This window comes from Eubalaena glacialis, chromosome 2, assembly GCF_028564815.1.
Source record: "Eubalaena glacialis isolate mEubGla1 chromosome 2, mEubGla1.1.hap2.+ XY, whole genome shotgun sequence".
NCBI lineage: Eukaryota > Metazoa > Chordata > Mammalia > Artiodactyla > Balaenidae > Eubalaena > Eubalaena glacialis.
The window spans coordinates 100,250,337-100,265,643 of record NC_083717.1 but is presented as its reverse complement, the minus strand read 5'-3'; the positions used below and the strand labels follow the sequence as shown (position 1 = coordinate 100,265,643).

General features: G+C 38.8%; 1 protein-coding gene across 1 annotated transcript in view; it reads right to left on the bottom strand.

The window, feature by feature from the left end:
* TRPM7 (transient receptor potential cation channel subfamily M member 7) overlaps positions 1–8,170 on the bottom strand; it is a 115,279-nt gene extending 107,109 nt beyond the window's left edge. The window contains exon 1 of the mRNA XM_061180320.1: positions 8,091–8,170. Coding sequence (XP_061036303.1) covers positions 8,091–8,093 — 3 coding nt within the window. The 5' untranslated portion in view covers positions 8,094–8,170. The remainder of the gene's footprint in view (positions 1–8,090) is intronic.
* Between the last annotated feature and the right edge of the window lie 7,137 nt (positions 8,171–15,307).

Below are 15,307 nucleotides of genomic sequence, written 5' to 3'. Positions count from 1 at the left end.
AAAAAATCCAAATAAATATATTGACACAAAAGACAAACAGAACAACTGAGTAAATCACTTAGAAACTTGCACTTAAGGAAACTTGGTGTGTGACAGACACAGCAATACAAATCAGGAGATAATACCAATATACTATATGTATATGAACTATCACACTAGAATTCAAAATGAATACTAGACGGGTTAAAGTCGTAACTTTAAAACTACTACCAAAAAATAAATAACTTTATGACCTCAAGATAAGAAAAAGCACATGCTATAAAGAAAATACTGATAAATTATCACACTAAAATTAAAAACCAATGTACACCAACAACCTAAAAGTAAGTAAATAGCCCACCATTAACAAAGTAAAAATTTTAAAAGCTAGAGACTGAGGAAGGTATTTGTAGCTCATAAAACAAAAACAAAAACAAAAATTAGTATCCAGAATACATAAAGAGCTTCTAGAAGTAAATAATAAAAAAGAAAAAGATAATCCATTAGAAAACTGAGCAAAGCAATTCATCAGAGAGGAGGTAACCATAGCCAAAAACTTGTAACCTGAAATGATACACAACATTATCGGTGGACAGGGACATGCAAATTAAAACAATGAGGAACTACTACACATTCATGAATCTGGCAAAATAAAAGAACCTCATCAATTAAGTGCTGGCAAAGATGTTGGGGGGAAAAAAAAAGAATTCCCATATATTTCTAGAGGGAGTGGACACTGCACAACTACTTTGGTCAACACTTTGGCAATATCTACAAAGATGAAGATGCACCTACCCTATGACCCAGCAATTCTACGTCTACATATGTACTTCCTAGAAAAATTCTCACATGTGTATATAAGACGATACATATAAGAATGTTACATCACTATTTGTAAAAAAACTGGAAACAACCTAAATGCCCAGTAACAGTAAAATGGACAACATACAGCATATTCCTATAATGGAATAATATATAGCAGCTGAAAGAGATAAACTAAACCTTACATGTATCAACATGAATTAATCTCCAAAATCAAATGTTCATTAAAAAGAAAAAAAAGGAAAAAAAAAAGCTATAAGGATACACTGTTCAGCACAGGAAATATATCCTGTATTTTATAATAACTTTATTTTTTAAATATCTTTATTGAAGTATAATTGCTTTACAATGTTGTGTTAGTTTCTGTTGTACAACAAAGTGAATCAGACATAAGTGTACATATATCCCCATATCCCCTGCCTTATAATAACTGTAAATGGAGTATAATCTATAAAAATATTGAATCACTATGTTGTACACCTGAAACTAATATTGTAAATCAATTATATTTCAATAAAAAAGAAAAAGAAAAAAAAATCCATAAAAAGATGTACATGATTTTATATATATCAAACATAGAAATACCAGAAGACCACTATATAGTATACATACTCTAGGTAACAACATTACAAAAGCATCCAAAGGAACAATAAAGGCTAAATTTAGGATAGAAGTTATGTCTGAAAAAGTGGAAAGTGGAATGGGATTTTGATGGGGTACATCAAATTTTGTCTGTAATATTTTATTTCTTAAGCTGGGTGATAAGCACTGTCTGCTATATTATGATCTACACACTTATACATCTGAATTCCATAACAAAAAAAACTACCAAAGAACTCAAATTATATACATTTATTTTAAAATATTATGTACTTTCAGTCAAATAGTACAATTTAAATTCTGCACTTTTTTTCCTGGCTCCTTATTACCTAATAAAATATTTTTTCAAAAGCAACAGAATCTGTTGAATTAAATGGATCTATCACATATACCTAATTCAATGACCATTGATTGATATGTTTTCAGATGATGCCACAAAAATTGATCTGAAAAAGAGAAATCTAAAGAAGTATTGGACATTCTCTATTACAAATCTTGAGCCTTCATATTGGAGTAAACCATAACAACCTATTCTCTGTCCCTGAGTAGTGTGATGATACTTTGTTGATACACTCGTTATAGGCATCTATGGTTTTTATTAATCAGTTCTCCCTATAACAAAATCTATTTAGTTTAGTTAATGACTTTTCCAATCTATTAAGGATCCCCTCAGAATAGTAAATCTCTGCACTTCATCAAAATACCATGTATACAACTGAGTTATAAATAACCTATCCTAAAGTTATTACATAGAAATTTGGTAGTAAAGGAAATTCTACTAAGCTTTACAGCATTTAAAGAAAATATGGTATGACAAAATTTTTTTAAAGGTGACATTTTTTTAAATGACCTTAACTTTTTTACTTAACAGTTAACACCTGTCATCTGACATCTCGCTAATATACATGCCCCTGAATATCAAGATCGTTCTCCAGGTTTCTATAATTTGGCAAGTCAACACCTACTCTTCCACTTAACAGCCTTATGACCTTTGGTGAGTGATTCTGCTTCTCTGTTCTTTATATAAATAATAGAGAGCGAAAAAAGTGTCTACTTCATAATGGAGTCTTGAGAGTGATATATGTAATTGATATATGTAAAGCATTTAGAACAATGGCCACAGAATGCTAATACATGTCAGCTAATATTGTGAAAATTTGTCTAAAGTCTATAACACACTTTGTTTAGTCAGGAGTACCTTCTGGGTAGAGCACCTTCCAGGTACTGGGTACGGTAAATTATACTCAAAAACAAGGAAGACCGCTAGTTCACATACTGAAGGGTAATTTACAGTCCTATCTTTCTATTCTAGTTAATGTTTCTCCAGTCTCCTCCTTACAGCAATAGTCTGCTTCCCAGATAACTTTCCTTCTATCATTCCTAATGTACTACCAAACTGCCAGAGAAAAGTAGGTAACTAAGCCTATTAAATTTCACTTTGCACATATTTTTCAACCAGTGAACTCTGGGCTTAAGGGTGCTGTATTTCTGATAATGGCTTGGCTCAAAAGCTTTTTTTCTTTCTATGAGGAGTTGGGTTTCCAAAGGTTGAAGTTTTCAGAAGTCTGGCAGCTGGGATAGTTGAGGTGTTAAGTTATTAACATGTTTTCATGACGCAAGGAGGGACAAACAGTGTTTCACAGACTTTAATCCTAGTACTGCTCCTAAGGTGAAGTATAAAAAAGATTACCATCTGCCTTTCACAGAGTAACAGTGATGCTCATAAAAGAGTGTGACTTGGCAAAGATGCTTAGGTGAACAGGCAAGTCTATCAATTTCAAAGAACTGCTTACCTCCATACACCAAAATTTCTTCAACAGGGTTCTAAAACCTTTAGGTAGTCAGGAAACTAAACACATATTCCCCCAAAAGATCCAGAGTAAATTTCTAAATCCTAGGTGAACCGAACCAAAGGGTCAACAAAATATCTAAAAGTAGTAACTTAATTCAAATTAAACCAACATTTTTATAAAGATAAACTAGAAGAGGTCCAATTCTCCAAGTCACACATTTCATTCATATTCAAACTAATCTAATAATTACAAAGCCCCTTCTAAAAGTGATGCACATCTAAGTGTTTTTATACCAATTCATATAAATGACTCAGTTCAAATTCCCACAGATAGCCAAATGTTGCTCATGTTCTAAACTAATCTCAACTACTCTGAACTTTGCCTCCAGACACCAAACTTAAAACAGGCATTTAAAGAACAATCTCTTTAAAAAAAATAAAATAAAATAACACTGTAAAATTTAATCATATGCTGAAAGGTTCCCCCAAAAAGAAAGGAGAAACAGAAACCCAGAGTGAAATAACTGAGCAATGGCAATAATCATCAATTGCTACTATTATGTGAATGTATGATGGGGAACTTCACAACTCAAAGATCAGGCAGCTGACAACACCAACCCACTGGTCAATCTTAACATCAAAAAAAGAAAAACAACCAGACAGCATGTGCCTCTTAATGTAATGCAATACAAAGTACACAGCACTACCTGTAAAGCAGTCCTACCAAAACATCAAACTAGAATCTCAGAGTCTTTAGATTAACCACTCGTTCACAGGAAATACAGAGGAGAAAGGAACATGTTACAGGATGCTATACGGATACATTCAACAAAATCCAAACTGTGGGAAATTCTACAGGGCAAATGATCTGGATTTTTTTTTTTCATTAAATAAATGTTAAATGACAAGACCAAAAAAAGGGGGGGAGGGGATACAAGAGACTGAGACTTATTTATCAACCAAATGCTGTGTGGACTTCTTTGGATCCTGATTCAAACAAACCAACTGGGAAAAAAAAACATGAGACAATTAAGGAAATATGCTGAATATTTAATGATATTAAAGAATTATTAATTTTAGGTGTGCTAATAGTACTATGGATGTGTTAAAGTTTTAGAGATACACATAACGAAGTACCTGTAGATGGAACATGTCTGGGATTTGCTTTTAAATTACCCAGTTGAGGAGGAATCAGAGGGATAATAGCAGAAACAATATTCACATGTTTCAAACTGTTGAAAAGGGTCATGGGTATATGGTGATTCATTTTACTATATCTTTGTATGTTTGAAATCTCCCACATTAGAATGTTAACGAAAGAGAATATCAGAGTACTGTATCAAAAATATCTATGGTTGGCAGAACTCTCAAACTTGAATTTTAGAAGTGTTTGCTTCAACAGACCTTCATTTAAAAATCAAAACCAGGGACTTCCCTGGTGGCAGAGTGGTTGGGAATCCGCCTGCCAATGCAGGGAACAAGAGTTCAAGCCCTGGTCCGGGAGGATCTCACACGCCACGGAGCAGCTAAGCCCATGCGCCACAACTACTGAGCCTGCGCTCTAGAGCCCAGGAGCCACAACTGCTGAAGCCCACATGCCTAGAGCCCATGTTCCACAACAAGAGAGGCCACTGCAGTGAGAAGCCCGTGCACCGCAACGAAGAGTAGCCCCCTGCTCACCGCAACCAGAGAAAGCCCGCGCGCAGCCATGAAGACCCAATGCAGCTATAAATAAATAAATTTGTAAAAAAAAATAAATAAAAGCCAAAAATACAATTTTAAGTACTGCCTTTAAGTATTATATCTGCACATATTAAGTAGTGACTTCAACTATTACATGTTTTCATTTTATGTCTGGTTCTTATTACTGACATTTGCTAACACACACACACACACCTCCTCCAAAGGAACCAAGTTCTAAATATTCTAACTCCTAAACATCTCAATCAGTTCCTTCTTTTCTTCTACTACTTCTTTACTTCAAGCCCTAAATATTTTAGTCTTGCTACAGCCTCCTTATGGTCTCTCTTTTCAGCTTAAACACACATCAAGTCACCCTCCATACTGATTCCTTCAGTGGACCCCTCATCTCCAGAATAAAATCCAAACTTCTTTGCATAACATACATTGCCCTCAGAAATCTGGTCCCTGCCTATCTTTATAACACTCCCAGACTAGTACCCCATATATCATCCCATACTCCACTCTTTCTAAACTACATACAGTACTCGTACAACAGATCTTAGGATAAACTATGGATGCTCTTCTCTTTTTTTTTTTTTTTTGGCCACACTGCGCAGCTTTCAGGATCTTAGCTCCCCGACCAGGGGTCGAACTCAGGCCCTCAGCAGTGAAAGCGCCAAGTCCTAAACACTGGACCAGGGATTTCCTTGGATGCTCTTCTCTTCTAAAGCTCAGTTCCCTTAGACTAAAACCACCAATACCAAATTCTACATACCTTCTATTTCCAAGTTAATTAATTCCTATTGCTTCTACGACACTCACTTCTCCTATCAGCTCCTTTGTAAGCCTACCCAGACTTTCCTTTCTCTCTCCCTGACTACCCTATACTTTCACAGTAATCTATGCAGTAATATCACACTACCTTTTTGCTTTTTGCATATCTATACTGCCCTTCAAGACAGAGTATCACAGAGCCTGCTAGACACTAAATGTTTGTTTTGTGATGTATGCATCTTCCATTGAAAACAGACAGGTAGTTCTTTTATAAATAACTGGAATGTAAGCGGTTTGAAAGTGGGAAACTTGTCTAACACATCTTTGCCACTCCAGTGCTTGGAATATACTAAACACTAAGTGTTTACCAAATGAATGAAACAAATATTTCTAATAGCCATGGTTTTTAATTTTGTAACAAAATTTATTCCACTCCAGTTTACCTTGTGTTTCTTGGTATTTTACTTGTTTTGTGTTGTTTTTTGGTCTGTTGGCTGATTAGTTTTAAAGCAAAGACCTTAAACAAGAGTTTACAATAAGAATTATACATTGTAGCTACAACATACTTAAGGAAACTTTCAGGTCACAGTGTTGACCTTAAAGCTGAGGAGGCTCAACAAATTATCATTATTGGAAAACCTCAGTATTAGGTTATCCTAAGGTTTCACTGTAATTTAATTGGAAATTGTAGGGAAAATCTAAAACAAAAACAAACAAAACAAAACTAAACAAATCTAAAACAAAAACAAAACTCAATAGCAGTCACAACCCAAGCAACGTAAAAAATAAAATCAGATTCTTAATTTCAAATTTTAAAGTGAAAATTTCTCCCTGTAGAAACAACAATGCTGCATACAAACGTTGTTTCGGGGGCGGGGGGTGCATCTGCTAGAAAAATGGAAAGACAACAAACACAAGAGAAACTCTGACCACATCAGTTTTTGAAGGCTAGATTTCAAAGTGTGTAGATAGCGACATTAAGAGGCTGGACTTAAGAACAACACCTGAGGTAAGACTAAGAAATTGACTTTCACTAGAATGTCACTAGAAACAAAGTCATGTGGTTGCTTTAACCAAACACTAGGAAGCAATGGCTTTTAAGATGATGAATCGTCTTCATTTCCATTTTCTAACGTATCTAAATTTTTTTTCTAAATGCTTAAGTGGTATGTTCAAATGTATGCTATTTACCATCTAAAAAAAGGAAAACTAGACACATCACTGAACAGTATTAATGGTTTGCTTTTTTTTTAATGAAAGACACTTTGATTCAACTTTCTCCCCGCCAAAATAGATTCCCTTAAAATCCACTTAAGTAATAAATGTTAAAATTTAGCGTCGGTAGAGGAACTTAACAAATCCTTCTTTTAAAAATTACGAAAAAAGGTAAAATGACGTTTTTATTGACTTTAAATTACCGAAAAATGTGGAAAATAATGGAAAGGTGTACTATTTATTCAAAGCGTAACTACTTTCGTGGTTTCAATTTGTATGGTACTTGAATTAGTTTCTAGAGAAAAGTAAACCTGCCAGACTCCAGCAGAGGGAGAATTGTTTGCATGAAGCCTATCTAGTTCAACTACTGACCAGGAATACCCACCCGCTCTTCAAGTCTCTGATCTAAATGACTTTCTTTGTGAGAAATCTTCTAATTTTATTCCTGGCCTTAACAAAAACCTCTATCAAAAGGTGAAATGCGCCGCATCCCTCTCGCAACTTTGGTTTAAAACATGACCAACCGTTCTCTAGGGCAACGAATGAGGCGGTTCGACATAAATCCAGACAACACATCACCTCGGTACCTACAGCAGCGCCCCAATAAAACCCTTAATTCTTGCTAAAGAAAATTCTAAACCAGATCTAGCGTCAATATCGTCTAATCGCTCCTCTTGGGCTCCAGAGGAAAATGTACCTGTGGAGTACACGCTGCGCAGCAAACAAGGCACAGCTCCAAAGCCGTATCCTCTATCCCGTTTTTGCTCCCTCTCAGCTCTCCCTCCGCTTCCATGCAGAACTTGAGCAGAGCATTTGGCTGCCTTATCTGCCAGCAACAAGCGCCAGGAGGAACGCGCTCCTGGGAGATGCGGAGCTTGCAGGCTGAGCGCTGCCTCTGGCGCGCTGCGGCCGCTCCGCTCAGCCAGGTCCTCCGCGGCTCCCCCCTCTGCCGGCCCGAAGAGCCCTCGCCTGAGCCCGGGCTCCGCTCAGGGGATTCCCGCGACGAGGTGTCGCGCCAGATTTGCTACCTGCTTCCTGCTCCTCACCCGCGAAAGAACTGCACTCCCGTCCCGCCACGGCAAGTCCGGAAGCCTCAAGGCAAACCGGCGGTCCATAGCCCCAGGAAGAGCGGCTCCGCGCACACACTTGCCAGCCGAGTCCTCCCCCTTCCCTGCCCGCAACCCCCAGGGCCATTCCCCCGCCGGGGCCTGCGTGGGTCTAGTACCATTCTCCTCACGGGGCGGACTCCGGAAGGGCAGCAACTCCACCTCCTCCTCCTCCGCGGCCTGTAGCCATCTATCGGGAAGCGTCTCCGGAGGCGGCAGCAGAGGCCGCCGGACAAGGACAGCCCAGGGAAACCTTCTCAGAACTAACTCAGCTCCGGCGCTAGCAGCAGAAACTGAGTCTTTCATAATTGTGCGACCAACTCCGCCGGGTGACTGGCCACAGGGACGCGCCCGCGCCCGCCTCCGCCGGCGACGAGGCTGAAACAGACCACGTGAGGGGCGCGTCGTGTGCGTAGCCGCCCGCGGGCCGGGTCACGTGAGGGGCGCGCGCTCCCTCACTTCCAGGCCGCCTCCCTGCGCGCCGCGCGCACGCGTCGGGCACGAGCGCTGCCAGTCCCAGCGCCTTGGGTCTGCCGAGTTGGGTGGGGTGTTCTCTCCACATCTCCGTGGGATACCTAGGCGGGACTTACACAAACATCTGCCTCAGCTCGAGGAGTGGAACTTAAGGAAGCGATAGTTGAGAGTTAAGGTTTCAGGCCCCTGGGATCCCGCCGGGAGTTGTGGTGTGGTCTCGTCTCTGCCAACTGGGCCTGGCGTCTGCCTGCGCTCTGGAGCAGCGTTCCCCAGCCCCGTAGCTGTGCCTCAGCGAGGGTGGAGGCCTTCCATGTTGCTCTCTCCTAGTCCAAAATGGAAAATTATCTTGACCCAAATCATGTTCTTCCTCTAGCGTCCCCTGTTTGTGCCAGCAAAAATTCGTCTGGCTTTAACTGTGGGCACTAGCCTTTCCCTCCAGAGATATCTCCCACCGGCGGGGACACACCACACACCTGAACCAAAGACTGTAGCTTTTCTGTCTTTCCTTTTCCTTTGCTCTCACACCAGCCCAGGTTTGACTATTAGGGATAGTTTACTAACTGTTGCTTTTCACACTCCGGAAAAACGTCCAGAGTTCCTCTGTCTGATCCTGATCTTATCTCTTTTATTAAAACAGCTTTATTGGGACTTCCCTGGTGGTGCAGTGGTTAAGAATCTGCCTGCCAATGCAGGGGACACGGGTTTGAGCCCTGGTCCCGGAAGGTTCCACACGCCAGGGAGCAACGAGGCAGGTGCGCCACAACTACTGAGCCTGTGCTCCAGAGCCTGTGAGCCACAACTACTGAGCCCGCAAGCTTAGATGTGCTCTGCAACGAGAGAAGCCACCTCAATGAGGAGCCTGTGCACCGCAACTAGAGAAAGCCTGTGAGCAGCAACGAAGACCCAATACAGCCAAAAATAAATAAATAAAATAAAATTATTTTAAAAAACAGCTTTATTGAGGAGTAATTGACATGTCAGTAAGTAACCTATGCCTATTTAAATGTACAACTGGACAAGTATTGACATATTTATACACCCATGAAATCGTCACACTCAAGACAGTGAATGTATTCATTACCTCACACTTTCCTTCTGCCCTTTATAATTCTTCCATCCTGTCCCTCCCCATCTCCATCCCTTAGCAACTACTGATCTGTTTTCAGTCACTATAGATTAGTTTGCATATTCTAAAGTTTTATGTAGTGGAATTATACCATATGTACTTTTTTGGGGAAAGGGAGAGGAGGTCTGGCTTCTTTCACTCAGCATAGCTATAACCTTGTAAACCTTTTAAAACACAATTCACTGAAGTAGGATATTCTCTTCAACAAAACTGATCCACCCATTTTCCCTAACAAGCTTTAGCCATACTTGTGAACAATCTTCAATTACAGACATACCCTGGAGATATTTCAAGTTCCATTCCAGACCACTGCAATAAAGTGAATATTGCACTAAACTGTGTCACATAAATGTTTTGGTTTCCCAGTGCATATAAAAGTTATGTTTACACTATACTGAGGTCTGTTAAGTGTACAATAGCATTATGTCTAAAAAAAACTACATACCTTAATTTAAAAATACTTTATTGCTTTAAAAATAGTATCTTTGAAGAGCAATAAACTGAAGTGCAATAAAACAAGGTACGCCTGTATTGTATATTCCTTCCCCATCTGGCAGGTCCAGCAGGACCAAGGTTAAAAAAATGGGTTTTTTTTGTTTTCTTTTCTTTTTATTTTTGGCGGTATTGGGTCTTTGTTGCTGAGCGCAGGCTTTTCTCTAATTATGGAGAGTGGGGGCTACTCTTTGCTGCTGTACGTGGGCTTCTCATTGCAGTGGCTTCACTTGTTGCGGAGCACAGGCTCTAGGCGCTCAGGCTTCAGTAGTTGTGGCACGCAGGCTCAGTAGTTGTGGCTCGCAGTCTCTAGAGCGCAGGCTCAGTAGTTGTGGCGCCCTTAGTTGCTCCGCGGCATGTGGGATCTTCCCGGACCAGGGGTTGAACCCGTGTCCCCTGCATTGGCAGGCGGATTCTTAACCACTGCGCCACCAGGGAAGTCCTAAAAAAATGTTTTAAAACACGTGTCATACCTTTCCTACTAGATTGTCAGCCCCTTGGGGCAGGGATCTAAATGTTTATTTTCTAGATGTCAGCTGGGCCTATGCACTTCCTGCCTTTAGGGAGTTTATAATCTAGAAAGTGGAAACAAACCAGAAAATCAAAATAAAATGAGATAAGAGTGCTTTGTTCTCCTTGGTCTTTGTGTCTCTGGCCTTTTTGTACCCACAAGTCCCCTTGCTTGGATGGTGTAGAAAGGAAACAAGAATAGCTCCATGATAGTTGGTCTCCAGAAATTTTTGGTAAATTGAAGCATTTAGTTTAGAGTTAGAAATGTTGCTTGCCATTTCAGTAAACAGCGAATGTTGCCCATGATCAAGCCATCAGCCACTACCACTTTGTGCTCTGAGGGGAATTCAGGATAGAGAAAGACAAGATACTGGCTCTAGATAGTTAAGATGCATATCAAAGGAATAATTTCAATGAGCCCACACCCTTATTTATTTATTTATTTGGCTACATCGGGTCTTAGTTGCGGCATGCGGGATCTTTCATTGCGGCACACGGGCTTCTCTCTAGTTGTGGCGCTCAGGCTCAGTAGTTGCGGCATGTGGGCTCTAGAGCGCTCAGGCTTAGTTGCCCTGCGGCATGTGGGATCTTATTCCCCCGCCAGGGATTGAACTGGCATCTCCTGCATCGGAAGGCGGATTCTCAACCACTGGACCACCAAGGAAGTCCCTCAATGAGCCCAGAGTCTTGCATCTTCCCATACATAGAAAAGCACTAACATCATTAACTTGAGATGTCTGTTTTTTTGTAATTAGCAGTAATGTTTTGATGTTCGACTACATGTCTTTTTCTAGCAAAAACTCCTACATAACCTGGCTCCTCCCTTACCTCTTTGAAACAGTTTCTCAAAGCTATCTGAGAGTCTGTTTCCCAGCTATAGTACTCAGTAATGTTCTTGAATAAAACATAATTCTCAACTTTTAGGTTGTGCATTTTTTCCCACTGACACCTTAACTGAACTACTGAAAATAAATTCTTTAATTTACAGGTGATCAGACAGCCCTGAAGTTCACATATGCTGACCTTCAGTGAGCAATCAATTCTGGAGGATGAATATATTCATTCAAAAAAAAAGTGTTGGGACTTCCCTTGTGGTCCAATGGGTAAGACTCTGCGTTCCCAATGCAGGGGATCTGGGTTCGATCCCTGGTGGGGGAACTAGACCCCACATGCATGCCGCAACTAAGACTCGCCACAGCCAAAGTAAATAAATATTTTTTAAAAAGACAGTCAAACAGCCTCTGAAGAGGTACATGTGGCAAGGGGCTGAGACCTCCCAACAGCCAATACCAAGTTACTGGCAAGAAAGTGGAGCAACAGGAACTCTCATTCATTGCTTGTGGGAATACAAAATAGTACTGACACTTTGGAAGATAGTACGACAAAAACTAAACATACTCTTTTGATAGGATCCAGCAAGTGTGCTCTTTGGTATTTACCCAAATGAGGTAAAAACTTTTGTCCACATAAAAACGTGCAAACGGTTGTTAATAGCAGCCTTATTTATAATTGCCAAATATTCAGAGCAATCAAGGTGTCCTTCAGTAAGTGGATAGATAAACAACTGTGGTACATCCACAGAATGGAATATTATTCTGTGATAAAAGAAATGAATTATCATGCCGTGAAAAGACATGTAGGAAACTTAAATAAATATTTCTAAGTGAAAGAAGCCAATCTGAAAGGCTACAAACTGTATGATTCCAACTGTGTGACACTCTGGAAAACGCAAAACTATGGAGACATTTAAAAGATCCGTGGTTGCCAGAGGTTTGAGAGGAAGGAGGGAGGGAGGGATGTATAGGTAGAGGACAGGGCGTTTTTAGGGCAGTGAAACTACACTGTATGACACTGTAATGTGGATACATGTCATTATACATTTGTCAAAACCTGTAGAATGTACAAAGCAAAAAGTGAATCCCAATGTAAATTATGAACTTTAACTAATAATAAGGTATCAATATTTGCTTATCAATTGTGACTAATGTACCACACTAATGCAAGATGTTAATAATAGGGGAAACTGGGGGTAGGGGGGAGGGTTGTGAAAGGGGTATACGAGAACTTTCTATACTTTCTCACTCAATTTTTCTGTAAATATAAAACTGCTCTAAAAATAAAGTGTATTAATTTTTTAAAAAGCATATGGGCAAAGTAGAATAGAAACACAAGTTAAGGACAAAAAAAGAATAGTGCAAAATTTCCTATTCTTGAGAAGTTTACCTTTCTTAAATGAATAATGATGGGTATCAAATCATATTTAAAATCTAAGTGATAAAATTTACATTTTAAAATCTCTAAATTTTTAATATTCTGTTAATTACATTTATTGCAAATATTATAAATTATGATAAAATATACAAGAGTTACATAGTGTTTTTTATATTGATACATATTTTATTGAGATATAATTGACATATTATATTAGTTTCAGGTGTACATCATAATGATTTGATATATGTATATATTGCAGGATGTTCACCACACTAAGTCTAGTTAATATTCATCCATCCATAGTAGTTTCTCAAAATTATTTTAAGTGGTATGTAAACAAAAATATTTGAAGACCATCACTCCAAGTCTCTTTCATTATTTTGGCTCTTTCAAAACAGCCATAGTGTTTTAGACTTCAAGTTTCATAAGGACATTTAAAAAAATAAGATTAAGAACCATGAGAAAAGAAATGGATTATATAACTCCCAAACTGTAGAGAGGAGAAATGGATTAAAACAAAAACAAAAACTCAGTCAATCTAAAAAATGTCAGTGATTAGCCCACAATTTCCTCTTGGTTTTTGTAATTTAAATTTGTTAACAAAAATATACAATACTTGGTGTTGTATTTACATTTAGAATGTTTCAGAAGCACATTTTGCTGTTTTAAACACACCAACAGCTGCAGTAGGGATGTGTCAATTATAAAACAACCATTTTAAACATTAGCAGATTCTTTGTGGTTTTAGGGTATTTGATAATAAAGAGGCTAAATTTTAACCTAGGAAAAGTATTTTTAGAATGCTGCAAGTTTATTGTAATTTATATCTGAAGTGACCAATAAGTAGTACAGTTTATGAGTGATGACTATCCCTGACACTAGCCAAGTTTTATGACTTCCCACAATTATTTAAAACATGTTTCACCTTGATGCCCACACAAATGTGTATAGAGGTTTACATTCAGATAAGTAAAAGCAGGCTCCATAGTAAAACAGTTGGAAAGCATCAGAGTCCTTACTTCCTAACACTGAAGAGCAAGCATTTATTGAATGGTTTCTCCCTGCCAGGTATTATTTTAGTCACTCAACATGTATTAACTTAAGTCCTCTGAACTCTATGAGCTACATACTATTATTATCATCCCTATTGTACAGAGGAGGAAACTGAGGCACAGGGCAGAACCACGGTTTCAACCAAGGCAGCCTAATTCCAGAGTTTATGTCCTTAACCCTTCTGCTATATTACCTCTTGTGACAGTAAAACACACTGAGAAAGCTGTCACTAATAATAGAGAACAGATTATATGATTCAGCCTTTCACAAAATCTTTTCTTCAAACTATTTAATCAGCTAATCAAGATACTTTATTTGCTTCACTAGGTCCAAATATTTGGCTTATATGATTGTTTTCACATTAATCATGCTCTAACTTCTCCCTAAACGGATTTGCCACCAGCGTTAAGTCCCTGAGCAACCTGAGAAGGGGACATTGTGTCTCAAAACTGAAGAACACTGGCAACATTAAAACAATTAAAATTGATTAAAGCATCAAAACAATTAAAAAGAGAGCCAATATATGAAGTATCTGTTTTATGTACAATTTCCCTGTCATTTAAAATTTGACCCTCATAAATGTTTGGCAAATCCTTTGTATAAGCAGAGCGATTAACCAGTTCCAAGAAATTTTGCAGTAATTTGGATTGAGGATTAATGGATTTTCTTTCTTAGGCATTCTTTCAAAAGAATTAACCTGTTTTGTAAGAGGAAAGCTAATAAAATGGCACCAAAAATACCTGGAATGTTTCAAATATTTTTTTTTAATTAATTTATTTATTTTTGGCTGCGTTGGGTCTTCGTTGCTGCGCGCAGGCTTTCTCTAGCTGGCGGTGAGCTGGGGCTACTCTTCGTCGTGGTATGCGAGCTTCTCATTGCGGTGGCTTCTCTTGTTGCGGAGCACGGGCTCTAGGGCACGTGGGCTCAGTAGTTGTGGCACACTGGCTTAGTTGCTCCGCGGCACGTGGGATCTTCCCAGACCAGGGCTCAAACCCGTGTCTCTTGCATTGGCAGGCGGATTTGTAACCACTGCGCCAGCAGGGAAGACCCTGAAATATTAACCTCTAACCCCAATAGTTTAGTACAGTGCCTGGCATATCATAGGCATTCAATAAATAGTTCTTGAATAATTGAGAGGATGAAAATCAGGCTTCTTGAATTAGAGTGTATGCAAATATGTTACTTATTTATGCAATATACAAGTAATAAACATTTTTTATAACTGTTTTCTTTGGCCCTAGTTTATTTTTAAAGGAAAAAAATTTCTTCCTAAAGTTTTAAAACTCTACTCCAAGTGACTAGATTTGGGTAAACGCTGGAACAAATTACCAGTAAACAGAGAGAGAAATTTCCCTTTGAATTTAGCAAAACCTTTGTGTTGATAAAGAATGTTATTTTGGAGACTACAAGAACTTCTCTGAAGCATATGTGAGTGTACAATGAATGGATTACTTTGGTTGAACAGGA